Source organism: Aulonocara stuartgranti, assembly GCF_965226115.1.
Source record: "Aulonocara stuartgranti genome assembly, chromosome: 19".
In the NCBI taxonomy this organism is placed as follows: domain Eukaryota; kingdom Metazoa; phylum Chordata; class Actinopteri; order Cichliformes; family Cichlidae; genus Aulonocara; species Aulonocara stuartgranti.
In genome coordinates this window covers 29,228,050-29,255,678 of record NC_138955.1, presented here as the reverse complement: position 1 = coordinate 29,255,678, position 27,629 = coordinate 29,228,050, and the positions used below count along the sequence as shown (strand labels likewise).

General features: G+C 40.4%; 1 protein-coding gene across 2 annotated transcripts; it reads left to right on the top strand.

The window, feature by feature from the left end:
• The first annotated feature begins 4,266 nt into the window (after window positions 1-4,266).
• Window positions 4,267-27,369, top strand: LOC309696201 (uncharacterized protein). Of its 2 annotated transcripts, XM_082517362.1 has the most exons (26): window positions 4,267-4,403; window positions 5,798-5,866; window positions 5,982-6,092; window positions 6,837-7,051; window positions 7,202-7,295; window positions 9,596-10,486; window positions 10,587-10,638; window positions 14,064-14,238; window positions 14,332-14,555; window positions 14,652-14,723; window positions 18,017-18,186; window positions 18,271-18,525; window positions 18,628-18,715; window positions 18,799-19,004; window positions 19,115-19,240; window positions 19,329-19,433; window positions 19,546-19,659; window positions 19,789-19,914; window positions 20,416-20,630; window positions 20,779-20,872; window positions 21,231-21,938; window positions 22,039-22,090; window positions 25,463-25,615; window positions 25,770-25,868; window positions 25,960-26,061; window positions 26,245-27,369. In XM_082517362.1, exons 1-26 carry the CDS (start codon window positions 4,296-4,298, stop codon window positions 26,565-26,567), a joined length of 4,947 nt encoding a protein of 1,648 aa, XP_082373488.1. In that variant the 5' UTR covers window positions 4,267-4,295; the 3' UTR covers window positions 26,568-27,369. The 2 variants fall into 2 exon arrangements, with proteins under 2 accessions (XP_082373488.1, XP_082373489.1); XM_082517363.1 differs by lacking the exons at window positions 4,267-4,403; window positions 5,798-5,866; window positions 5,982-6,092 and adding an exon at window positions 6,232-6,335.
• Window positions 27,370-27,629: the final 260 nt, after the last annotated feature.

The following is a 27,629-nucleotide window of genomic DNA, read 5'->3' as shown; positions in this document are numbered from 1 at the left end:
GAGTGAGAAAGGTGACTGAAGAAGAAATGCTCAATGCCTCATTGGAATCCCTCAGCAGCCTACACCTACAGCAGCATGACTAAGGGAGGATTCAGGGTCACCTGATCCAGCCTTAACTATATGCTTTAGCAAAAAGGAAAGTTTTGAGCCTAAACTTTAAAGTAGAGATAGTGTCTGTCTCCAAAATCCAAACTGGTTCCACAGAAGAGGGGCCTGAAAAGTGATGGCTCTTCCATTCTACTTGTAAAATACTCTAGGAGCAACAAGTAAGCCTGCAGTGCGAGAGCAAAGTGCTCTAATAGGGTGATATGGTACTACAAGGTCATTAAGATAAGATGTGGGGATGATTATTTAAGACCTTGTATGTGAGGAGCAGGATTTTGAATTCAATTCTGGATTTAACAGGGAGTCGATGAAGAGAAGTCAGTACTGGAGAAATCTGCTCTCTCTTTCTAGTCCCCGTCAGTACTCTTGCTGCAGCATTTTGGATTAAATGAAGGCTTTTCAGGCAGTTTTTAGAACATCCTGATAATAATGAATTACAGTAGACCAGCCTAGATGTAATGAATTCATGAACTAGGTGCAAGATTTGCATGACAAATTGAGGTATTCAGTACAGTTTCTATTACAACATTTTATTGAGATTGATGCCATATATAGGTTGTTCCCCCAAGGATCGATATAGTCTGTGTAGTTGGAATTACTGGGTGGTCCCATCATGCTGTGTCCACATCAGTCAAATATCTGTTGCAGTCAGCTGGACCACAATTAAATAATTCTGAGCAGCACTTGGCAGACTGCAGCAGCCTGCATGTGTGTGTTCCATGAAAATCAAAAGTAACAAAAACCCTGCCATTCCTCAAGCCTGAATCATTTCAGTCACATTTTCTCCTGGAGATGTCTAAAGACAGGCTGTCTTTTGTTGCCATAGAGACCTGAATCCCCCCCGAACACAGTGTAGAGATCTGGCAGGTTTTTGACCATAATTGCGGGTTGTCACCCTCTGGCAGTAATAGGGGGAATATGTAGCACACAAGCACAAACTCCTTGTCTTGGTACAGAGCTCTCACTGCGGGACCATCAACATCCAGCCATATCCAAACTCCTCCAGGGCACTTTTGGCCACATTTCCAGGTCTGACCACATCAGGAAGGTGGCACGAAAAGTCATGCTGGCATCTGGGGTCATGTCCAGTTATTCCATAATGAATGAAAACTGGCTGATTGTTTCATGGGTCATGGTTCAGTCTGACACAGAAAGGTCCTTGGAGCCCATGTACCAGGGAATGGCCAAGAGGTACAGTGATGCAGGAGTGGAAAAGGCCGGCTACCACTGGGTGGACAGGTAAAAACCGTAATCATCGTTGTCATTCAAACTGCTAATCTGTCTGGAAAAACTGAGTTTTTCTTTTTCAGATCAATTTGATGCACACACATAATATTCCATATACTTACATGTATTTGTATTTCTTACATTTAGGGATTGCTGTGCTCCATTTAAGATCCCAGACTGCATCCCTGTCGAAAATCTATCGTGGGATGCCTGAAAAACCACTCCTGCTGTTGTTGCTGCGGCCACATCTGGACCAGTGGCAAACAGCTGTGCCTCTCGAACCCACTACAACAAGAACATTATTGTAAAACTGGACCTGTTCCACTGCCTGAGGCGATTTTTGCGGGAGTGTACCTCTGAGCATCTTCCTCTGTTCAGCACTTTCTGCCAGCTTCTCTCTGCGGCATTCTCAGTGGTTGATCAGGCAGACCTGAAGAGGCTCCAGGATGCTTATAAGTTCTGTGGCATCCATCCTGCTAATCCCACAAAGCAACACATAAGGGAGCACTGCAGGATCCAAATACCACAACCCACTGAGCTGCTGAACAGAGTGGAAAAGGTCCTGAACCATTTTCACCTGGCCACAGACCCCAACAACGTCCCACTCTTCAAGCCATCCATGCTGAAGACGTGACGCAGTGCACATTCTGCGTGGCTGCCTAAGTGACCCTGAACTCTCAGAGGGTGTAATGTTTAGGTACGGTGGGACTCTTCAGCTTAACCATGTCCCTGGTGAAGGTGCCAAGGTCCCCATCTGGATTCCTGTCCGAGGCACTTCACAGCAGGAGGGTTATCATTTCCGTCTTTAACCCGCCTCCTCCTGCCCTGTCTACACCACTGACACAAGTCTCAATAGAGAAGATTGTGGAGGGCATCTTAGAAAGGCAACAGCAGCAGCAGCCACAGCAGCCACTTGGCAGCTTATTTCTAAATCACTTCATGTAATGATAACAAGCCATCCGTTCTCTAGTGGGGTCTCACAGCTTTTATCTTCATAATCTTTCTGGTTGATTTGTAATATTAGAAACATGACTGCTGTCTTTTATCTGTGTGACTGTACAGCCTGTTTCAGATATGACAACCAGACAGTGTCTGAAGTTATCTTTAATACATGCAACGCAGCTGGAGATAGTCCAGACACTTTCTCACTTCTGATGATAATATTTTTGGTTTAGGTGTTGTTGCTTTCTGGCTTGAAGCTTATCTACAAAAGCAGTTCAATAAGGAGAGATCATGTGGAAAAACTGAGCATGATTTATTGAGGTACAGAAATAAATGTAACTGTTAGGCAGTTAAACTCCAATGACCCATCATAGCAGAAGAAATCTCAGCAGTGACAGGATTTTGCACAAGCCACACCCCAGAGTCAAAATGCTGGTAGTGATGAAGATGGAGGCTGGGACAGGGTTCTGAGTGACCACGGTGAGGAGGAGAAAGGAGAGGAGGCGGGCTGCATAGCTGAGGATCTGAAACGCAGAATGGCAGAAGCAGAAGAGCAACAGATTTAAAGCATGCAGAGTGGAGGCTGGCATGCTCGGTGAAGGCAGGCAAGAGCATAACTGGAATAAAGTAATGATGTCAGTGCTGAGTTTGTGCTGGAAAATGAATAGATATAAACTGGCAGCCACCGGGAAGCAGACAAATGACTTATTACACATCTTCCTTATTGAAATTATGCATAAGCTTCATTTTCTATGCCAACAGAATGTATCTGAATTATAGTTTAAACTTTAATCTTTGTATTAAAAGTTGGATGTCTGGTTTGTGATGATACAGTTTATTCTGAGTTATGTACTTATGTACTGCAGTTGTTGTGAAAGTTTTCCATTAAATAAAGCCAACAGAGCCTTGGGTATAAACACCTCCTACAGAACCAAAAGGCAGTACACAGCTGTTTTCACACCTTTGGTCTTCCCCCAGAGAAAAGTTCACACTCCCTTGCTTCCTCTTACAGTGGAGAAGACAAAAGATGAACTTTTCCCGTGTGAATGCCTGCTTCCAGCTTCCTGAGATACCTTCCGTTAGCAACATGAATGTGTGAGACATTGAGGCATGCTAAAAGCCCGTGGCACCAAAGCATTGTACAATAAAATAATGTGAATAATACATAAATATAAATAAAAGATATTCCTTAACACAGTATAGGTACATAATACTCCACAGGCCAAAACACTATGATATAAATAGAATGATAATCAAATAATAAGAAAAAGCAAAGTGAAAAATACATTTTATCCACATTAACTAAATTAAAAATGGTGTTTATCTTTTGATAATGTAACACAGGCTTTGTCCCAACCAGGACTCGAACCTGCGCTCAGACGGTTCAGTGGGAAAAAAAAAATCATCTTTTACACTGGCTGAAAAGCTGCGATTTGATTGGCTGTTTCTCCGTTACACCGCGATGGGCCAGTCTGTGATTGGCTGGTTTTGTGGGACAAATATAACGGCGTAGAGAAAGAGAGAAAGAGTTGAGCACGCATGGGCAGAAATGTTGAGAGCACGAGCGACACATTGCGAGCGAGCGCAAATGCAAAAACTGAGCGAGAGGGGCTGCCATTGTGTGTGTGTGTGTGTGTGTATGGATAATAGCAAACACTGAAATACATTTTTTGCATGCAGGAATGAGTTTTGTTCGCTCAAAATAAATTTCTCCTCAAAATACATCATTTGCACCTGCAAACTTTTTTTACGTGCGCTCAAATTTTTTTTTGCGTGCGCTCAGAATAGTGGCACAAAAATAAGGCCATATATTTTGACCTATTTTGACCCCGAAAATGGCGCATCAGGCCAAAATCCTTTCCACGCCCACCCCCGTGACATCACGCTCCAATGCCCTATGGTAACTAATGTTATAAAAATGTTCCGCCCCTAATGAGCATTTGAGCAGCCAATCAGAATCATCTATGTCATGTGATCATGAGTACAGCAGCGGATTGTTCTAGTGAGAGTTTCGAAGCACCATGGATGATGAATTTGAAGGTAAATGCACCTTTCAATTGTTTGCCAACCGCCAATACGACTGTCAGAAAGAAAGAAAGAAGAAAGAGTTTGAAGGTACCAGCTCTCAGGTATGAAGCTAACTTTCAAAAGTTACATGAGTACAAACAGGTACCTTGTCGGGTTTTTTTCGTTTGCTTGTTTTTGGTTGGGTTTTTTTTTTTTTTAACCCTGTCCTGTCTGGCTGTTTTTGTGGCACAAATATAACGGTGTAGAGAAAGAGTTGAGCGCGCACGGGCAGAAATGTTGAGAGCGCCAGCAACACGTTGTTAGCGAGCGCAAATGCAAAAACCGAGCGAGAGGGGCTGCTGTTGTGTGTGTGTGTTAGTGATGGGTCGTTCGCGAACGAAATGGCTCTTAGAGCCGTCTCTTTGACGTGAACGACGCGAGCCGGCTCCTTATCGCGAGCCGTCACGTGGGTTTTTTTTCTTTTTCTTTCTCTCACTCTCTCTCTCTCTCGCACGTTTTTTCCGCTTCACTCTGCACGTGGGCAGAGGGGGGGAGGGGCGGTAGTTACTCTCAGTAGCACAGGAACAGCCAGAGGGAGAGAGAGAGAAAGAGAGCCAGGGATAGAAAGGTATAGTAATCATCCACAACTATTTTCGGTTGCAGATGATAAAGGATTCAGAAAGTTTATTCATGCGGGCCCATATGACAGAGAATATACATGTTCTTTTTGTTTTCATATTATAATTTATATTTAATTGTGTTGTGGTTTGCAGTGTTTTGTGTTGTTTTCACTTTAAATTTGTAAAAGGAAAAAGCTGAAAATTTAAATAGTTAAAAGTTGAAATGTGAATAGTTGATTTTTGTATTATATGATTTATTTATTACATTTTATGTGGATTTTGCAGCAAAATTATCCACACCCACCGCCGCGCTATGAATTGTGGGATATATGGGACCACGAAGCGTGCACCGGACCACGCTTGATATTTGGGGAAATCGACGGCGCATTTGAAGTACACTTCGAGTTGGGACAGTCGTCACGTGGCGGTGACGTAATCGCACTCAAAATGCATACTTCAAGCGTGCGGTCTCTGAATTGGGACACAGCCCCAGTCTCCATTTCAACTTGTGTTGAAAGTGCGGACTTCAAATGATATTCTCTTAATTGTGTTAATAGGCCACGTAAAACCAGAGTTATGATTCGAAACAGTACAAACGGTGTTTTCTGAGGACAGCGCTACCAAACACTCTCCGTTGGCGACCAAAATTTTAAAAACAAAATTAAAAAAAAAAAAAAAAGGATGCATGTCTGCCATTACCTGCCAAAACCGGAAGTAACATAATATTTTGTGGGAAACGTAGTTTTTCCCCTCAGGGCCTTGATGAACCTATACTGGTGGTTTTAAGTTATGTCTGACATATGTCTGTGCAGTTTCTGGGATGCTTAGATCTCAAAATGCACTGTTGGAAATTATTTTATTTTCTATGTTTTGTTTTGTTACTTTTCTAAAAACAGATGGTGATCTTTTCTAAAAGCGATAGGACAGGTGTGGAGGAGAGTGAAGCAAGAGAATGGGTTCCTAAGGTGGGCAAGAAAAATCCAGCTAAGTTTCTTCTCCTGTAGTTAACGATGTAAATATGTTGTTTTCACACATCCATGGAAAATGAGCAAAATATATATTTTTCTGCTCTAATAACAGTCTGTGAGCTCATCTGAAGATGATGGGACAGATGACTGGAAACCCACACGGGATGAATCTGAAGGCTATTCAGAAGAGGAGGAAGAACAAGAACGTAAAAGGATTCCTAAGGTAGCCATGAAAAACAAAACTGGGTGTCCTATGCCACAAAGAGATGTGAAATTCATCCTCAGTTTCACTGCTTCCACAATCTATATATCAAAAATGAGCCAAACATATTGTTGTCTTCTCTTAAAACAGATGGTGGCAGCATCTGAAGAGGATGGGACACATGATAACAGACCCACACAGGATGATTCAAAAGATGAAGCAGAACATTTGGGTCAAATGATTCACAAAGTGGCCATGGAAAAGGTAAAATTTGTTCTCAGTTTCAATGCATTCAACAAAATATGTCTTTGTATTCTTCTACGTCACATGGTCAGCTCATATGTATGGAACACCAGGACTGCCATAATGAATTAATTAAATACACCATTAAATAATTAATTAAATGTGGCAATAATTAATTAAAGAGAAGATTTAGAAGAAGATTAGAAATGAGTGATGATGGGAAACCTCCACCAGATAAATTTAAAGACAATTGAGAAAAGATGAGTTTAAGGAAGAGGTGAGTTAGCTCCAGTCCATTTTTAGTGAGGTCATGAGGAGTGGTGGTAGTGGGTTTCGTACACAAGATGAATTCAAAGACAGTATATATATTCAAAGAAATATAAAGGTCAAATCAAAAGTAGTCAGAATTACTAACAGTACTGCAGATAATTTATTTTCATTGGCATTTGTAAATATTAAGTAAGAGTAAGACAAAAAATAAAACTTTTTTAGTAGTTGCATGCGTCTTCTTTTTGTGTACAGGGGGCGTTCGTGAGCAGTGAGTTGCCACAGAGGACAGAGGAACGGCAACAGGTTGCTGTCGCCTCAAAGTCTCAAAGGCATCACTATGTCAGAAATGGACACAAGTGTCCCATATGTGGACATGTATATGCTGATATTGTTCAGCACCTAAGAGTCACAGAGCAGGTTGTAAATAAAACTGAGCTGACTCTTTTGAGCCAATTTTCTCATCGGCAGTAAGTGTCTTAATAAATTCTGAAAGATAAATTTATATTTACTGTCCCTACACATTTTTTCTAAGCACTGCATTTATTTGATACAATTATCTTACACATCCAATTTCTATTTCATCCTACTCAGCATTTTTTTTTTTACTATTTTTACAGCTTTTCTACAAATCTGGACTGTCCAGTCCGCTTATGTCAGTCAAAACATCTTAATCGGCTTGACAAGCACCTGGAAAAGGTCCACAAATTACAGGTATGTTATTGACTTTGTGGTGTCTCTGTGTGGTTTTTGTGTGTTGGTGAGGCAGCCCTTGATCTCTGGAATCAGATGTTTATGTTAAAGGGACTTACATTTAGCACCTTGCATTTTACATATTTGTTACTCTGGTGAAATGAAAGTCTTCCAGTTTCCATAGAAGAATACGGTGGTTCTTTCTTTGTCCGTATGCTGCATTTATATAATGTTCCTCGAGCTCTAGAAAGCATGTTGTGTGCATAGATAAAAACATGAAGGATGCCCAAATAAGTAAAATACTGACAGTTTTGATATACGGTTACTAGGGGTGCAACGATACACAAAATTCACGGTTCGGTTCGATACTTTGGTGTCACGGTTTGATATTTTTTCGATACAAAAAAATGTTCATGCCTTTTTAATTTGTCATTTATTAAAATTATAAAGTTTTACAGTTTTTAGATTTTATGTTGCTGAAACAAAAAAGTAATAAAAAAAATATATCTCAGGGCTCGCAAAATTTCAAAATCCCTGGTAGCCCTTTGGGCAGGGACTCTTCAGTTTTTGGTAGCCCAAAACAAAATTTAAGTAGCCCGAATAAAAAAGAGAGCAATTTTTGATTTATGTTTTGTTTCCTGTTTTGTTTCCTTTACAATATTATACATTAAAGTATAATATTGTATAATTATATAATATTAACTTCTTTTCTTGTGCGCGTTTCTTATTTTGACAGCGAATGCGCACCTGCGGACCACTTATGTGTAGCCCTGGTTATTTAGCTCATCATATCGCAGCCACAGAAATTATTTTGTCCATGAAACCATAAAGCTGCACTTTCTTTTTGCCTTATAGTCTGATTTGTCATAACTTTTCCGTTTTGTGGTAAGCTTTTCTTTGGCTGTCACTTCTTCACCCTGACCTGTCTTATTTGGCTCAGCAGAACTAAAAATATATCCTGCTGCTTTTACACACGCGCACACACACACACACACACACACACACACATAACGCTCAGCGATTCTCTGCGCGATCAACCTCTCACATGTTTAAGCTTGCTGCGGGAGATTTCACTTGTCATGTTTGCATAGTAAGCTAACGATTGATAAGACGATGTCAGAGGAATTGGTGCGCAAATTATCGTCACTCACCAATCAGTGCTGTCGCTCTCTATACACAGTTCGTGCGATTGCAAAGTGAAAGCAAAAAACAAGGGCAAATTCAAACGCGATTTCAATATGTCACATATTGACAGTGGCTCACCGATGCCAATGACATACTTACCCAGCTACATTTCCGAAAGAATGCAAAAGCATTGACATATATTTTTCCTTCCTACGATAGCCCGTCGGGCAGGGCAGAGATAGATTTTGGTAGCCCGACTGGAAAAATCGCTAGCCCCGGGACGTCGGGCTAGCGATTTTGTGAGCCCTGTATCTGATTGAGGAATCACTCATCTTTGGAAAAGAGAGTTTATTACAGAGAAATGTCTCTTTCCAAAATAAAAGCTATACAATATGCTTCTTCTGGGCTATATTCTCAGCAGCATATTAAACATATCAGGTCCCCATAAGAAGAATCATGTGCTAACGGCTGTCTAAATGACTCGGGTAAAGTTTGTAGCATGCATGCTTGCTGTTTTTGTCTGCTTCCACTTGTCTTTTGCACTAGGATGATGTCGGAGTAAATGTGCAGTCATATTTGTTGAGTTCCCACTAGTGCTGTCAGCGTTAATCTCGTTGAAATGACCTTAACGCCACAACACGGCAAATCTCCGTTAACGAGCTACCGCGGATCGCCCCGTGCCTGGGGCTGGACGGCCAACACGTTAACGAGCTAACTGCGCTAACACACTAGTTCCCACCCCATGTAATTGAGCATTGTGTGGCACATCCAACATACTGTTTTACTTTAGTCCGTGACGCGCTTACCTTCAGGGTCATACGTCACATGAAAACCAAAAGAGTTCCAAACGCCAGATCTGAATGAGGGTGGGGGAGGTTCAATTTGCCATGTTGCAAGGAGAGCTTAACTTCTGTCTGGCTAGCTTGCCCTGCGCTCAGTGAATCTGCAATCGACTACTCCACCTAGGCTGCACTGTCGAGCGCAGATCCACTGAGCGCTCAACACAGACAGCATCGTCAGAAGGAAAGTTGATAAAATAAATTAAAAATTTTGTATTGTTCGATACATATGCGTACCGAACCGAAAGCACTGTATCGAACGGTTCAATATTGATACGAGTATCGTTGCACCCCTAACGGTTACACAGAAAACTGTTTAAATTTAACCCTAATCACATGTAATACTAACTTTTTCAGAAACCTATGATTAAACTTTACATGCAAAAGGCCAAGGACAGACACATTGCTAAAGAACTGGCACTTCTGAGGGCATCAAATCCCACACCACAAATGGTCTCACACATGGATGAAGTGGATGATGCTGTAATTGAGGAGGGCATCTTTAGGGCACTGGAGGAAGGGTCAAAGGTTGCTTCTGCTATAGCCTCTTCCAGCAAGGCTCACAGTGACCATGCTACACTGATCCACTGGCCTGCTCCTCCCTCTGACAGCGAGGCTCCCAGTGACCATGCTACATTGAACCATCGGCCTGCTCCTCCCTCTGACAGCGAGGCTCACAGTGACCATGCTACATTGAACCATCGGCCTGCTCCTCCCTCTGACAGCGAGGCTCCCAGTGACCATGATACACTGAACCATCGGCCTGCTCCTCCCTCTGACAGCGAGGCTCACAGTGACCATAGTACACTGATCCACCGGCCTGCTCGAGACGATTCCGTTGACTCTGACAGCGAGGCTCACAGTGACCATGCTACATTGAACCATCGGCCTGCTCCTCCCTCTGACAGCGAGGCTCTGGGTGACTCTACCAGACCAAACCTACAGCCTCTCTCTGCCAGTGACACTCTCAGTGACCACACCATCCCAATTATGCAGCCTTCTATCTCCAGCAGCAAGGTTACTTGTCATTCAACAGGGGTATCTCCTGATGTTTTAATCCCAAGCAGTGCACCTTACTATGCAGCAAAGCAAAGGAGGGGACGTCCTCTCCCGAGGACACCTGCTCCTGGTTGCAAACACTGTCAGATACTGTTCACTGAGCTACAGGTGGTGAAGCAGTTGCTAGAGTGTGAACTTGAAAGTAATCATGAGCTCAAGCAGATACACTCTTCAACCAAGCGTGCAAATGTGAGTATTGTTTACCTCCTGTGATTGTACACCTCATTGTGAAACATTCTTTCATTTGCTTTTGATAAACAAATCTGCTTAATGACCCTTTTTATTTCAGGTTAAATATAGCAGACGTAAACGGTTTTCACCCAGCAAAGCCCCTCACTACGGTAAATAATATATCTTATCAAACTTACTACTGTAAAATTTCAAGTTTCATGTTTTATTGTCATGTACAGATAAACATTGTAGCCACCGCTTTACATGAACATATAGAAGTGAGCAGTTATATTAAAGAAGAAAATTTTTTTATTAATAATAATAATAAATAATAAATAACAAAATACTAAAGTATTAATATTAAGAGAATTTGTTTGGAATTTACAGTTTCTCATTTACAGTTGTGCAAAAACTTATGCAGTAAGGATTTAAATTGGTTTATAGTGACAGTTTGTAGAGTCCAGTAGTTGTAGTGAGTGTGTAATGGTGTGTGCCGAATGTCTGCAGTTCAGAAGTCTGATAGCTTGTGGGTAGAAACTAGAGCTGGGCGATATATCGAGTTTTTAAAAAATATCGATATATTTTTATACAAGATATAAGATGTGACAATATCCTTTATATCGATATAGTCTATGTTACGTTATAATTATACTTGTGGAGCCGCAGGTTTGCCTCTCTTTCGTCCACTTTCGTCTTTACGCAATGTTACTCGGCCTCGCCTCTCCTTCACTGAACACAACTCCTCGTCCCCCATCGCTTCACCTGCAGGAAGCGACAAGATGGACACGGCAAATCTCCGTTAACGAGTTACTGCGCATCGCCCCGTGCGTGGGGCTGGACGGCGTCAACGTGTTAGCTAGCTAACCACGCTAACGAGCTAACCACGCTAACGCCATGCAGCCCAGAGGGGCTGCACGGACTAAAATCCTTTCATTTTCTCAAAAGTTGACAGCGCGCCTTATGTATGAATTCTGGTTGTGCTTGATGGCTGCGAACCGATTTTATGTGGTACACAGCGCTCAGCAATCTGTCAAAAAATGTTTTAGTACGACTTTAGTAAGCTACGGAGCTGCACCGCTTGATGGATTGTCGGAGCATTACGGCTGAGCCTCGCGGAGTGATACGTACTGTACTTCAACGTAATATTACCCTACTGTGTATAAGGACTATAAATGGCACCTGTTAAGAGACGCGGTTGCGAAGCGGATTTCAAACTCCAGGTTGTCAGTCACGCAGTACAAGTTGGGAACAGAGCAGCTGTGAAATCTGTCTTTGTTATTGTGCTCAGCGTCTTTTAGTTTACATTTTGACTGCACAATTGTGAGCTTTTTGTTATGCACAAAAACAACATTGTTTTCTTTTATTTATGGAGCATTATTATTTAATAAATGCTCATAATTTATTTTTGAGTAAATTTTATGTACATCTGCTCTATGTTAATAAAAGTGCCTGTGTGACATCTGGGACACAGCTTTGACTAAGAACTCTCTTTTTGTTCTTACTTTATGGCTTTAAAAAAAATATATCGAGATATATATCTTATATCGCCATCCAGCTAAAAAATATCGAGATATGAATTTTGGGTCATATCGCCCAGCCCTAGTAGAAACTATCCCTGAATGTTCCTGAACCACCTGCCGGTCTGTGGCTGGGGTGGCTGTGATCAGAGAGGATCTGCTGCATCTTCCTCCTGCATGGCTGGCAGTTCAGTCCTGTTGATGCGCTGTACTTGAGAGAATCTTGCATCGTATGACTGACCATCCTGGGATAGCGATCCCTACTCGGTTCATTTATGAAGAGTCAGTTCCTCTAGGCTAGGGGTAGGCAACCTTTCTGATGACAAGTGCCGTCTAAAATTTCCTCAGAAGTCAATGTGCCATATGATTGCATTAGCAAAAAATTTAATAATGCTCTATGTTAACAGTTACACACTATATAGAGCAACTTTATAGAATTATATTTATTCTCAGATGTTGGCAGCTATCAGTGAATAGTTATCAGCTATTTTGAAACAAAAAAAGACACTTTTTATCCATAACAGCAAATGAACTGTACAACAGAAAATACAAATGCTATTTATGGTCTCCTCACAACAATGATAAGAAAAATAAACTGGGCCAATATGGCATGTTTGTTAATAAAGAGATACACATGCTCACACAGATATGTAGAGACAAATACTGGCAATAAGGCCCCTGCAATGTTCTGAAGAAAGTTAAACTTGTCAGGTAGTGATGTCCAGCAGGTGAAAATGCAGCTCCATGAACACGCACAGCTATGGATTCCAGCTGCTTCGATGTTAACTGGCATTAACTCAGCCAGATAATGCGAGACAAATCTAGCTGCTCATTAAAGTGTTCTGGTTTGATCAGAAAATAAAACATTGGTCCATACACCTGAAAGTCCCAAAAACGCATTGTGAATTCTGTCTCGAGTCTACGGATGTATCTGTGTATTTCCGTGGTGCTGATGCTGCGCTGAGCAAAAAGCTCCTGAAGCTTTTGAAGTGTCGGAATGTGGAAAGCTTAACAACGTCCCTCTCACCGGTAGGGACGTTATTTTTAGCCAATTACAAGTTGAATCTGGTAGTTGAGTTGTTAGCTAAGATACCGTCATTAAGAAGCGGCACAACTAATGTGTCTATGCGAGCTAATTTTTTGATGTGCACCTCTGGCCCGGCCATTTATTTTTTAATGCACCTTCTCAGATTAATTCACTGCGTGTTGTGCCCAGGGCTGGACTGGGACAAAAAATCGGCTCGAGCTGCTGTTGTTTAGCGCGACATCTGCTGGTTTCCTCTTTCTGGCGCAAAGTGAGTGATAAACAAACGAGAGAAAAGCTGATCAACTGATCATTGATCAGTTTCATGATTGAAGTAGCAACAAGAGAGGAAGGGGGAGAGAATGAGAGAAGAAGAGGCAGCTGTGCAGCGTAACGACAGAATAACTCCAGCTTTGTGTCTTTTTCCATTCTAGCTGAAGTCCGGGACAAACTGTTTTCCTTTTCAGCTCAATACGAAACACGTAATATCTTCTCTCAATACGAGACGATTCTGTTTTTTACGGGACGATTGCCAACTCTACTAACTAACCTTATGAATAAAATAAAGTTCACTGTCAGTAACGTCATAGCACCCACCTAGCTGTATAGAAACTCCGTCGTGCTAGCTAGTACGGAGTACGAGTTATTGTAACTGACTGTAAAAAGTCAGCACAATGAAAATAAACTCCACATAAAATTGGTTCATATCTGACCCAGACAGACTGCAGGTCATAACTTCTTACCTGGAGTTCAGTTCACCTGACACTCGGACCAGCGGCCACCTCGGGTCTCTCCTCTTGCCTACCCTTTCCCTCATCCACCTGCTGGCCTCCACCACTTGTTAATGTTACTGAATCTGGGGAAGCTCCGCCATAGCCACCACCGGCCAGCATCTGGCCAATCCACCACCTTTCATTGTTTATACCATTACCAAACAAAAACAAAAAAATCATCGGCCCACCGAGCAAATGCCCAATGGCCAGTCCAGCTATGGTCGTGCCATCAGTTAACCAATACAAATGTACTGATATGATTTGTGTTCTTGCCTCATCAGTAAGACTGGTGGAAGAATTTAGGGCCCATGCAGAAGGTGTGAACCCTAGCAGAAAAATACGTGACAATGCAAAGCAGCGAGCCACCCATGTCATCCATTTTCTGGAATTCATGGCAGACCCAGCGATTCCAAACGTTGACCTTCTGTTTCTGAGGAACCATGGAAAAGTCCGTGAGTAAGTGTTAAATTTGAAGGATTATTAGTTTCTATATACATGTGTGCATATACAGTTTAACACATGAACTAATTTGTATTTTTGACTTTGGAGTTTTCTAGCACACCTGCAAGCAAAAGGGTTTAAACCAACAACTCAGAGAGCTTATCTCATGGATGCTATTGCTTTCATGAAATATATATTAAACATGTCACCACCACAAGTCAGACTTGGAAAAAAAAGGTTCAACGCCCTTTTGGTCGAACTGAGGGCACGTAACAGAGATGTTGGCCGTGAAGTAGTCGTGCACCAGCTGAATGTGCGGAGATCTAAGTCTAGTACGTATATAATACACATCTATACCTCTACCTACTTTAATGACATGATGTTAATAATAAAGTGTCTAAGGGATTGTGCTTAAATTCTTTTTTTAGAAAGACTTGTCAAAGCAGAAAAACATGCTTTGTTCATTGATGAGGCTCCCCAGAAGATTGCTGCCGCACTGGGTATGGATCACTGCAATGATCACAATGACACTGAATGTTCATTTTACTTAAGAGTGATTATACAGACTTCAGATCTGGGTTAAGACAAAGCCCCTACAGATCTTTACATCACAGTGACCCCACACACTGAAACTGAGCTTATGTCTTTTCTGTCTAATGTCCATTTTAAATTGAAGAATAATGTGCAGCTTGGTCAATGTAATGCACATGAAGCCAGAGCTAAAACACATCACCGTTGCAGTGAAATATGTGCAGCTCTGGTTTAAGATGGAGCCCTGCACATTTTGATCTTGTTATTTCTGGGATGATTGTAAAGGTTATTTTCATTATTGTGGCTAGAATAAAGTGTAAGAGGTATTTGCACTTACAAAGAATAAGACTTTTACTTTTATTGTTTAAAAAAGGTGTCCACAATTTAAACTTTAATTGCAGGAAATTTAATTAAATGAGAATAAGGAAAATAAAATAATCACAAAACAATAATCAGATTACTTAAACTCTACTTATCTAACTAAGATGCTCTAAGCTAATGCTGAGTGTGTTCTTTTCTTTGGTGAGGAGAGGTTGGAGGAAGGATGTAAATCAAAATCCTTCTAAATTAACCGCCTAACACAGCAACAATGAGCAGACAAAAAGGAATGAATTCACAGGTTGGACAGGTTTTCAACTGAACCTCTTCGATCCAATCTTTTGGGCTGCTCATCTTGCAGAAGACAAAAAAGAAAAACACAAAATCTCTTCTTCACCTCACCTTTTCACCTGTTCAGCCCCCCCCCCCCCCCCCCTCTCCCCCTCTCCTACTGGACGTCATATCTTCCCACACCTTATCTATCAATGTGTAGCTTTTAAAATTGTGAATGCTTCATTACATTTTCATTGTTATTCTTAACATAGAGAATTCATATTCAATCACATCTGGATGTAAATACCTTCATGTTTCATTCAGTTTATGTGATTCTACTTCAGTTAGATTTGTCTTTAGGACATTTTCACAAGAACATCCATTGTAACTTAATCCCTTTCCAATTCGAATGCTTTAAAACTCAGTTAATTACCATTTATTTCTCTAGTTATTTTATGATTTTATGAAAACATACATTTTGTTTGTCAGATATTCTTTGAGATTATTAGCTCCACTGTGTCACATTATACACAACACACAGAAACACACACACACCAAGGTCAGACACTCTGTGAGGCCTGTTATTAGAATCACTGTTATTCTACAGGGAGTGCAGAATTATTAGGCAAATGAGTATTTTGTCCACATCATCCTCTTCATGCATGTTGTCTTACTCCAAGCTGTATAGGCTCGAAAGCCTACTACCAATTAAGCATATTAGGTGATGTGCATCTCTGTAATGAGAAGGGGTGTGGTCTAATGACATCAACACCCTATATCAGCTGTGCATAATTATTAGGCAACGTCCTTTCCTTTGGCAAAATGGGTCAAAAGAAGGACTTGACAGGCTCAGAAAAGTCAAAAATAGTGAGATATCTTGCAGAGGGATGCAGCAGTCTCAAAATTGCAAAGCTTCTGAAGCGTGATCATCGAACAATCAAGCGTTTCATTCAAAATAGTCAACAGGGTTGCAAGAAGCGTGTGGAAAAACCAAGACGCAACGTAACTGCCCATGAACTGAGAAAAGTCAAGCGTGCAGCTGCCAAGATGCCACTTGCCACCAGTTTGGCCATATTTCAGAGCTGCAACATCACTGGAGTGCCCAAAAGCACAAGGTGTGCAATACTCAGAGACATGGCCAAGGTAAGAAAGGCTGAAAGACGACCACCACTGAACAAGACACACAAGCTGAAACGTCAAGACTGGGCCAAGAAATATCTCAAGACTGATTTTTCTAAGGTTTTATGGACTGATGACATGAGAGTGAGTCTTGATGGGCCAGATGGATGGGCCCGTGGCTGGATTGGTAAAGGGCAGAGAGCTCCAGTCCGACTCAGACGCCAGCAAGGTGGAGGTGGAGTACTGGTTTGGGCTGGTATCATCAAAGATGAGCTTGTGGGGCCTTTTCGGGTTGAGGATGGAGTCAAGCTCAACTCCCAGTCCTACTGCCAGTTTCTGGAAGACACCTTCTTCAAGCAGTGGTACAGGAAGAAGTCTGCATCCTTCAAGAAAAACATGATTGTCATGCAGGACAATGCTCCATCACACGCGTCCAAGTACTCCACAGCGTGGCTGGCAAGAAAGGGTATAAAAGAAGAAAAACTTATGACATTGCCTCCTTGTTCACCTGATCTGAACCCCATTGAGAACCTGTGGTCCATCATCAAATGTGAGATTTACAAGGAGGGAAAACAGTACACCTCTCTGAACAATGTCTGGGAGGCTGTGGTTGCTGCTGCACGCAATGTTGATGGTGAACAGATCAAAACACTGACAGAATCCATGGATGGCAGGCTTTTGAGTGTCCTTGCAAAGAAAGGTGGCTATATTGGTCGCTGATTTGTTTTTATTTTGTTTTTGAAGGTCAGAAATGTATATTTGCGAATGTGGAGATGTTATATTGGTTTCACTGGTAAAAATAAATAATTGAAATGGGTATATATTTGTTTTTTGTTAAGTTGCCTAATAATTATGCACAGTAATAGTCACCTGCACACACAGATATCCCCCTAAAATAGCTAAAACTAAAAACTACTTCCAAAAACATTCAGCTTTGATATTAATGAGTTTTTTTGGGTTCATTGAGAACATGGTTGTTGTTCAATAATAAAATTATTCCTCAAAAATACAACTTGCCTAATAATTCTGCACTCCCTGTATTCTCAGATTCATTACACTGGTTAACATACACATTTTTTTTCCTTTGTTTCATTTATTTTCAACATGCCAGAAACTGAGCATGACTAACCCTCAGTAAAACAAGTTACAAGTTATGGTATCTGGAACAGATTTACATTCAATATTTAGAGTTATATTTTGGACGCACAGACGCGCACACACACACACACTCAGCCATTATAACAGCCATTTCTACTACTCAAACACGTTTGCATTTGTTATCTATTTGTAGAGGCGGCAAGGGGCGTGAGACTTTTATCTCTTTCTATATTCTATCTTAAGACACATTACAGGGTTTTGTAATTGGAAACTGGGTTTTTTGTATGGTTGGTCTGGAAAATTTGTTTGATACTTTGTGGTGCTTGCATGGTCCTTGAGACATGGTGCTTGTAAAGTTCCTCTATAATCTGCACAAGGGACTGGGCATGTAAATGCAGTGTATGTGTTAGCATAGCATATTAATACATGTAGTGTTCTCTTTGTGTTTTTACAGATGACCTCGAGAAGCAACCCCAGAGCAGAACAATATTGAAATTGTTTTTTGGACTGTTGGGCGGATATATTATTGCCATAACTGGTCACCGAAAGGGAGTGATCATCAACATGACTACTGAGGAGGTTGAAATGGCAGAAAAAACTAAGCAGGGTGCTCGCATCATCCGTGTATGTACTAAAACTATATAAATCTAAGTATACATAAACATTTTTTTTTATTCAGCTGAATAAAAATGTATTTTCATGTATTAGGTTAAACAGCACAAAACTCAAAGATATCATGGGCAAGCAGCTGTCCCCCTGTACAAGAATGAGTATACCTGGTTGCAGCGTTACAATCATATCAGAGAGTATGTTGAAGGCGGTTCGGAGGCACCGACTTTTTTCCACAGTTCTAGTGGAGGTGTTCTTCATAGACTACCGGTATTTTTCAAGGCAGCCTGGGAGATGATGAATCTGGGGATTGCCCCCACCTTCAACATGCTACGTTCCTCCTGTAGCACTTACGTGAGAAAACCTTTCATTTTTATTTTTTGACACACAATGAAGTAGGTTGAAGTGTCATGGGTTTTATTCATGTGGTTTCTTTTTAAAACATTATTCTTTCAGGCCAAGCGACAGTTGGGACGTAAATCTTACGACAGAGTGGCAACATTTATGTGCCATGATGCCATCACAGCCAAAAGATTTTATCAAGGTTATTTAAATAAGCTAAAGTGAAGTCATATATTTATCTATACACTTACATTTATTCATATTTAGTAATATTGCTTTGCACAGCTGAGGACCCTGCAGAGGACACACTCCAGAGCCGAGCACTGACCACCAATGCAATTGCAACATATGCAGCAAATAAAAGGAAAAGGAGAGAGGACAGAGGATCTGTGCAGGACGAGGACAGTGAAGGATCTGAAAAGGAAGAGCAGCAGTCATCAGGAACAGAGGAGCTTTTAGACAGAACGCTGTTCCAGTGTAGCAGTAACAAGGTATGTGTGCCCTGATTCCCTTGGTAAGAGTTTTGATTGGTTGCACTTCTTTCATATATAATCATTTACTCCATCATGAACAAAACATATTTAATTTGTACCATAAACAGATGGTGAGCCCAGGTCAGGGTGAGGGTGCCGGTAGTGCCGGAGCCACAATAAGAGAAACTAAACAGGATTTGAAAAAGGGGGTGGAGCATCTACAAAAAGTGACATACCAGTTGCGCAAGAGAAAAGTATGTAATGTATGTTCTTGTGCTTGTTTTTAGTGTTTTCACTGATTACTAATCTTTTACCTTTTTACTTTTACTTTTCTAAAATCAGATGGTCATCTTTTACAAAAATGATAGGACAGATGTGGGGAAACTCACACAAGAAGACAATCCAGAAGAGGAGGAGGAGGATGAAGCGAGGGAATGGGTTCCTAAGGTGGGCAGGAAAAATCCAGCAGGGTTTCTTCTCCTGCAGTTAAAGATGTAAGTGTTTTGTTTCCAAACATCCATGAAAAATGAGTAAAATATATATTTTTCTGCTCTAAAAGCAGTCTGTTAGCTCATCTGACGATGATGGGACAGATGACTGGAAACCCACACAGGATGAATCTGAAGGCTATTCAGAAGAGGAGGAAGAACAAGAACGTAAAAGGATTCCTAAGGTAGCCATGAAAAACAAAACTGGGTGTCCTATGCCACAAAGAGATGTGAAATTCATCCTCAGTTTCACTGCTTCCACAATCTATATATCAAAAATGAGCCAAACATATTGTTGTCTTCTCTTAAAACAGATGGTGGCAGCATCTGAAGAGGATGGGACACATGATAGCAGACCCACACAGGATGAATCTAAAGACGATTCAAAGGATGAAGCAGAACATTTGGGACAAATGATTCACAAAGTGGCCATGGAAAAGGTAAAATTTGTTCTCAGTTTCAATGCATTCAACAAAATATGTCTTTGTATTCTTCTACGTCACATGGTCAGCTCATATGTATGGAACACCAGGACTGCCATAATGAATTAATTAAATACACCATTAAATAATTAATTAAATGTGGCAATAATTAATTAAAGAGAAGATTTAGAAGAAGATTAGAAATGAGTGATGATGGGAAACCTCCACCAGATAAATTTAAAGACAATTGAGAAAAGATGAGTTTAAGGAAGAGGTGAGTTAGCTCCAGTCCATTTTTAGTGAGGTCATGAGGAGGAGTAGTAGTGGGTTTCGTACACAAGATGAATTCAAAGACAGTATATATATTCAAAGAAATATAAAGGTCAAATCAAAAGTAGTCAGAATTACTAACAGTACTGCAGATAATTTATTTTCATTGGCATTTGTAAATATTAAGTAAGAGTAAGACAAAAAATAAAACTTTTTTAGTAGTTGTATGCATCTTCTTTTTGTGTACAGGGGGCGTTCGTGAGCAGTGAGTTGCCGCAGAGGACAGAGGAACGGCAACAGGTTGCTGTCGCCTCAAAGTCTCAAAGGCATCACTGTGTCAGAAATGGACACAAGTGTCCCATATGTGGACATGTATATGCTGATATTGTTCAGCACCTAAGAGTCACAGAGCAGGTTGTAAATAAAACTGAGCTGACTCTTTTGAGCCAATTTTCTCATCGGCAGTAAGTGTCTTAATAAATTCTGAAAGATAAATTTATATTTACTGTCCCTACACATTTTTTCTAAGCACTGCATTTATTTGATACAATTATCTTACACATCCAATTTCTATTTCATCCTACTCAGCATTTTTTTTTACTATTTTTACAGCTTTTCTACAAATCTGGACTGTCCAGTCCGCTTATGTCAGTCAAAACATCTTAAACGGCTTGACAAGCACCTGGAAAAGGTCCACAAATTACAGGTATGTTATTGACTTTGTGGTGTCTCTGTGTGGTTTTTGTGTGTTGGTGAGGCAGCCCTTGATCTCTGGAATCAGATGTTTATGTTAAAGGGACTTACATTTAGGACCTTGCATTTTACATATTTGTTACTCTGGTGAAATGAAAGTCTTCCAGTTTCTATAGAAGAATACGGTGGTTCTTTCTTTGTCCGTATGCTGTATTTATATAATGTTCCTCGAGCTCTAGAAAGCATGTTGTGTGCATAGATAAAAACGTGAAGGATGCCCAAATAAGTAAAATACTGACAGTTTTGATATATGGTTACACAGAAAACTGTTTAAATTTAACCCTAATCACATCTAATACCAATTTTTTCAGACACCTATGATTAAACTTTACATGCAAAAGGCCAAGGACAGACACGTTGCTAAAGAACTGGCACTTCTGAGGGCATCAAATCCCACACCACAAATGGTCTCACACATGGATGAAGTGGATGATGCTGTAATTGAGGAGGGCATCTTTAGGGCACTGGAGGAAGGGTCAAAGGTTGCTTCTGCTATAGCCTCTTCCAGCAAGGCTCACAGTGACCATGCTACACTGATCCACTGGCCTGCTCCTCCCTCTGACAGCGAGGCTCCCAGTGACCATGCTACATTGAACCATCGGCCTGCTCCTCCCTCTGACAGCGAGGCTCACAGTGACCATGCTACATTGAACCATCGGCCTGCTCCTCCCTCTGACAGCGAGGCTCTGGGTGACTCTACCAGACCAAACCTACAGCCTCTCTCTGCCAGTGACACTCTCAGTGACCACACCATCCCAATTATGCAGCCTTCTATCTCCAGCAGCAAGGTTACTTGTCATTCAACAGGGGTATCTCCTGATGTTTTAATCCCAAGCAGTGCACCTTACTATGCAGCAAAGCAAAGGAGGGGACGTCCTCTCCCGAGGACACCTGCTCCTGGTTGCAAACACTGTCAGATACTGTTCACTGAGCTACAGGTGGTGAAGCAGTTGCTAGAGTGTGAACTTGAAAGTAATCATGAGCTCAAGCAGATACACTCTTCAACCAAGCGTGCAAATGTGAGTATTGTTTACCTCCTGTGATTGTACACCTCATTGTGAAACATTCTTTCATTTGCTTTTGATAAACAAATCTGCTTAATGTTCCTTTTTATTTCAGGTTAAATATAGCAGACGTAAACGGTTTTCACCCAGCAAAGCCCCTCACTACGGTAAATAATATATCTTATCAAACTTACTACTGTAAAATTTCAAGTTTCATGTTTTATTGTCATGTACAGATAAACATTGTAGCCACAGCTTTACATGAACATATAGAAGTGAGCAGTTATATTAAAGAAGAAAATTTATTTATTAATAATAATAATAAATAACAAAATACTAAAGTATTAATATTAAGAGAATTTGTTTGGAATTTACAGTTGTGCAAAAACTTGTGCAGTAAGGATTTAAATTGGTTTATAGTGACAGTTTGTAGAGTCCAGTAGTTGTAGTGAGTGTGTGCCGAATGTCTGCAGTTCAGAAGTCTGATAGCTTGTGGGTAGAAACTATCCCTGAATGTTCCTGAACCACCTGCCGGTCTGTGGCTGGGGTGGCTGTGATCAGAGAGGATCTGCTGCATCTTCCTCCTGCATGGCTGGCAGTTCAGTCCTGTTGATGCGCTGTGCTTGAGAGAATCTTGCATCGTATGACTGACCATCCTGGGATAGCGATCCCTACTCGATTCATTTATGAAGAGTCAGTTCCTCTAGGCTAGGGGTAGGCAACCTTTCTGATGACGAGTGCCGTCTAAAATTTCCTCAGAAGTCAATGTGCCATATGATTGCATTAGCAAAAAATTTAATAATGCTCTATGTTAACAGTTACACACTATATAGAGCAACTTTATAGAATTATATTTATTCTCAGATGTTGGCAGCTATCAGTGAATAGTTATCAGCTATTTTGAAACAAAAAAAGACACTTTTTATCCATAACAGCAAATGAACTTGTACAACAGAAAATACAAATGCTATTTATGGTCTCCTCACAACAATGATAAGAAAAATAAACTGGGCCAATATGGCATGTTTGTTAATAAAGAGATACACATGCTCACACAGATATGTAGAGACAAATACTGGCAATAAGGCCCCTGCAATGTTCTGAAGAAAGTTAAACTTGTCAGGTAGTGATGTCCAGCAGGTGAAAATGCAGCTCCATGAACACGCACAGCTATGGATTCCAGCTGCTTCGATGTTAACTGGCATTAACTCAGCCAGATAATGCGAGACAAATCTAGCTGCTCATTAAAGTGTTCTGGTTTGATCAGAAAATAAAACATTGGTCCATACACCTGAAAGTCCCAAAAACGCATTGTGAATTCTGTCTCGAGTCTACGGATGTATCCGTGTATTTCCGTGGTGCTGATGCTGCACTGAGCAAAAAGCTCCTGAAGCTTTTGAAGTGTGAAAAATCAGGGTGAAAAAATGCAGCAAAGACCTGACACAGGACCTGAGAGATGCATCTGGGCTTGCAGTTGATCCATATACTGCTTACTGAAGCCACATCAGAAATGGTGTCAGTGTGAGGGTGGCTGTCAAAAAATTACTCTTAAGGAAGAGAAATTGGAAGAAAATGTTATGGTATGCCAAATGACACAATAACCAGACTGAAAATCCCTGTGAGCCCTGTTGCAACAGTGCTTATTGAGTCATAGTTTGACAGAGAATAAACAAAAACAGCCAACATCCACATAAAACTCTTGGATTACTTAAAGAATTGACCTGAAAGCTTGCCTGATACATAGATTTCTTGGAATATAAAGGTCATCTTACTGAATATTGATATACAAGATAAGGGGTATATAGTCTCAATGACACGGTCATCTTTGTATTGCATTATACTGAGTTGTTTCTCCTCATAAGCTGTTTCACAGATGAGCCATTAATGGAAAAGCCACCACATATCTCGAAACGGCTCACACAGCATAATTAGAATGATATTCTTTTAACCAAATTAACCCGCAGTGTTGTTTTTAGTGTCTTGTATTTGATCATTATTTCTGCAAGTTTTAGTTCACACTTACATCCTGTCAATGTCAAAACTTTTCAATGTATACATAAATGATATTTTTGATGTTTCTCAAGTACTTAAACTCATACTGTTCGCAGATGACACCAACATATTTTTCAGTAGCGATAATTATACTGATCTTGTAATGACCGTAAACAGGGAGCTAAAATTAATAAAAAAAAAATGGATGGACATAAATAAATTATCATTAAATATAAATAAAACTAAAGCAATGTTTTTTGGTAATTTAAAATATAATATAGAATTACCAATTATCATTGAAGGTGTACCAATTGATAATGTGAGTGAAAACAAATTTTTGGGAGTCGTAATTGATAATAAAATTTCATGGAAACCCCACGTCAGACACATAAAAACCAAAATTTCTAGAAGCCTCGCAGTTTTGAACAAAGTGAAACAATTCCTTGATAAAGATGCACTTCGTACTCTGTACTGTACCCTGGTTCTTCCATATCTTACATATTGTGTGGAAGTGTGGGGAAATACATATAAAAATACAACTAATCCATTAGTCGCAGTACAGAAACGAGCACTGCGTATTATTCACAAGGCTGGTTATCTAGATCATACTCACAAATTCTTTCTTCAGGCAAAGTTACTTAAATTCCAGGATCTGGTTAATTACAATACATCCATAATTTTGTATAAAGCTTTTACTAAACTTTTACCGGCAAATTTACAAACTAGATTTGAAATTCAAGAAAAGGTTTATAATGTGAGAGGCTTTGGAGAATTCAAATTACCCAGAACTCGAACAACCCATAAAGGCTTTTGTGTGTCTGTATGTGGTGTGAAAATCTGGAACAGTCTGAGTTTACAATTGAAACAATGCAAAAATATTCATAGATTTAAATTTCTCTACAAACAGTTGGTCTGGTCACAGTATACTCAATGATGGGTTTTAGTGTGCTCTGTAATGTCTGTCCTCTTACCATTGCTGGTATGGATTCCAAAAAATAAAAATAAAAAAGTGTGCATATGTATGTACATATATGTACTTGTGTGTGTAGATATATATATGTATGTATATGTATGTGTGTTTGTTACTTGTAGTTATTACTGCCTGTTACCTGTGGTAATGCAATTTATAATTTATATATTCTGTATTCAGTTATGAAGGCTCTAATTGTTGTTTGCGAGCTGCCGCTTAGATGCTTGTATGTGCCCGGGGCTGTTGATGGGTCTGTATGCAATGATGGGCGTAGCTGCGGGAAGTTTATTGTTTGTTTGTTTTTTGTTGATGAGTGAGTATAGGGGTGGGATTTAATAAGTTTTCTTCGTCCCACTCCTTTTTCAGGCAATTTTTGTTTTTTGTTTTGTGTATTTTATGTTCAATATAGGTATTTGTTGTGCCTGAAAATGAACAAATGAATGAATGAATGTTGTCTTTTTAAAACCTTTCTGAGACACACACAACACTTTTAAAAAATTCTTTGGCAGTATAATAATCATAATGTAAAGGGGAAGTCTGATAAACATGTGTGCGTGCATGTTTGTATGTATTCCAGCAGGTTTGGCTGGATCCATTTCCAGTCGCAGCCATGTGCCCTTGTGCCCCAGGCTGTGCTCCGGCTCATCAGCCTACATTCTTGCTCTCGGGCTAGGCTTTGTAACACTGGGGACCAGCCGCATCCTACTTCTGAAAATGTCTGCCAGTGCCGGTGATTACCTGACAGTAAACACATGCACACAACTTTTTTTTTCCACATCTGGATAAAAAGATTTAAAAAACAGTGTTAATTTTTCTGGCGTGCATTACAGTGATGTGTTGGCAGCTTGCTCAGTACGTGTCTTCACATTTTGTTCTGTTTGCAGAAAACAAGTATGACTTCCTCCCAGCATCTGTAAATCTGCTTGCTGAGGCTCTTAAACTGCACTTTTGTCTGGTCATGTCAGTCAGGGTCATAGTCCAAGGTAAACTTTGATAGCATACTGCTGTTCTCATTTGAAGTCATGCTGTTGTCTAAAAATTGTTTGCCTCATTCTGATGTCTTTTCAAAAAAAGGTTGCCATGGTTACACAGGCCTGAGGTACATCGCCATTCTGAAGCTGGTTGGCACAGAGTTGCCAGATATGGGCGGAGTCTTGGAGCTCTATCCTATCAATGGTAAGAATTTTTAATACAAAATAGTGAACAGATATATTTTCTGAAAGCTAAGGTCTCTACTTTTTTGGTATCTGAGTTCAGTGTGATAAGTTTAGAGGAAGAGGAAAATGTCGATGTGCTACATCTATTGTGAAATTCACTCTTTAATAGGTTGTTCCTAACCTGATCCTCTGGTCCATCCAGGGAGTGCTACCGTGGAGCGTGAAGGGCTCTCAGCTACCCTCGTGAAGGACATGAGAAACTACTTCCAAATCAGCCCAGAATACTTCTCCATGCTGCTGGTGGGGAAGGACGGCAATGTTAAGTGCTGGTACCCCTCACCCATGTGGTCCATGGCCATTATCTATGACCTGGTAGACTCTATGCAGCTCCGCAGACAGGAGATGGCCATCCAGCAGTGCCTTGGCATGCGCTGCCCTGAAGACGAATATGGTGGCTATGGTTACCATCATCATGGATACGAACACGGTTATCAGGATGGCTATCACCAGGGGTATGGTTACTAACAGGTGTGTGCTTTCCAATGATGCACACTGGCCTGCAGCTGGTCCTTGGTGCTTCCTTTGGCCCAAAACCTTTTTGTGTCTTTCCCATCACTTAGTGAAGGGAAGAAAAATGCTTTCAGAAATGGATTGCATACTTTAGTTTTTGCTGTTTTTTTTTGTTTGGTTTTTTTTGTTTGTTTCAACTTAAAACATTATTGCATCGTCTGTCATCTCTAACTGGCTTTTTTAGGTCAGACTTGCATAGTTTCAGCACACACGTTGATTTTGTAGATAATAGAACATATTTATTGGACATCTGTTGCATTTGAAGTGCAGTTACCAATAATATTATTAAAAGCATCACATTATTTCTCTTTTGTAAAGTTTCTGTTGCTATACATTGTTTCTATTTATTCTTTGTTTCTATATGGCTATATGAAAATAAACATTTGTTTACTACCAGGTCCTTTAAATTATTTGTCTCACTTTCAGTGCCAATGCGCTGCAACAATCTTTTGAGCAACACCTCCCCCTAGTGGCAAAACTGGAAAAATATTTCCAAGTATATTTTAGTGGTCATGTAATGATTGAAACAACCTGCCGTACTTGTAATATCTACAGTAGTTTCAGACCTTCTCAACTTACTGTCCCCTCAATGCAATCACAGTTGTAAAAACACTTTGCGAGTAAGAAGGGCTGGAATCCACCTACCCATTTTCTTCCACTTATCCAATTAAGGGCATGGGGAGGCTGGAGCATCTCTCAGCTGCCATAGAGCAAGAGACAGAGTTTGTATTAAACATGGCCAAAGTGTATGTACAAGTGAGTCTTGTTCATTTAAAGCTTAGACCTCAGACTGCGTTACAGTCTCCTTTCTCTTGGATCTGTATAATGTTAGTGGGTGTGGAACACTGTTATTCAGCAGGTGGGTAAAATATCTAAGAGTTGGCTTAAAGGAACTGATAGGGAGCTAAAACAGCTATCAAGCATGTGCAAAGTAATAGAAGAAAAACATGGAGTTAGAGCAGCTAGTACCCTTTAGGTCTTCCTCCAGAAAACCTCAGTATTTAAATAAATGCACAA

What these genes read in the sequence shown, in the direction of transcription:
- LOC309696201 (XM_082517362.1), top strand. Translation starts at nt 4,296, where the DNA reads ATGGATGATGAATTTGAAGGTAAATGCACCTTTCAATTGTTTGCCAAC. An exon ending in AACGTAAAAGGATTCCTAAG is followed by an intron (nt 6,093 to 6,836) that starts GTAGCCATGAAA and finishes TTTTGTGTACAG; the next exon opens with GGGGCGTTCGTGAGCAGTGA. An exon ending in CGAGGGAATGGGTTCCTAAG is followed by an intron (nt 19,434 to 19,545) that starts GTGGGCAGGAAA and finishes CTGCTCTAAAAG; the next exon opens with CAGTCTGTTAGCTCATCTGA.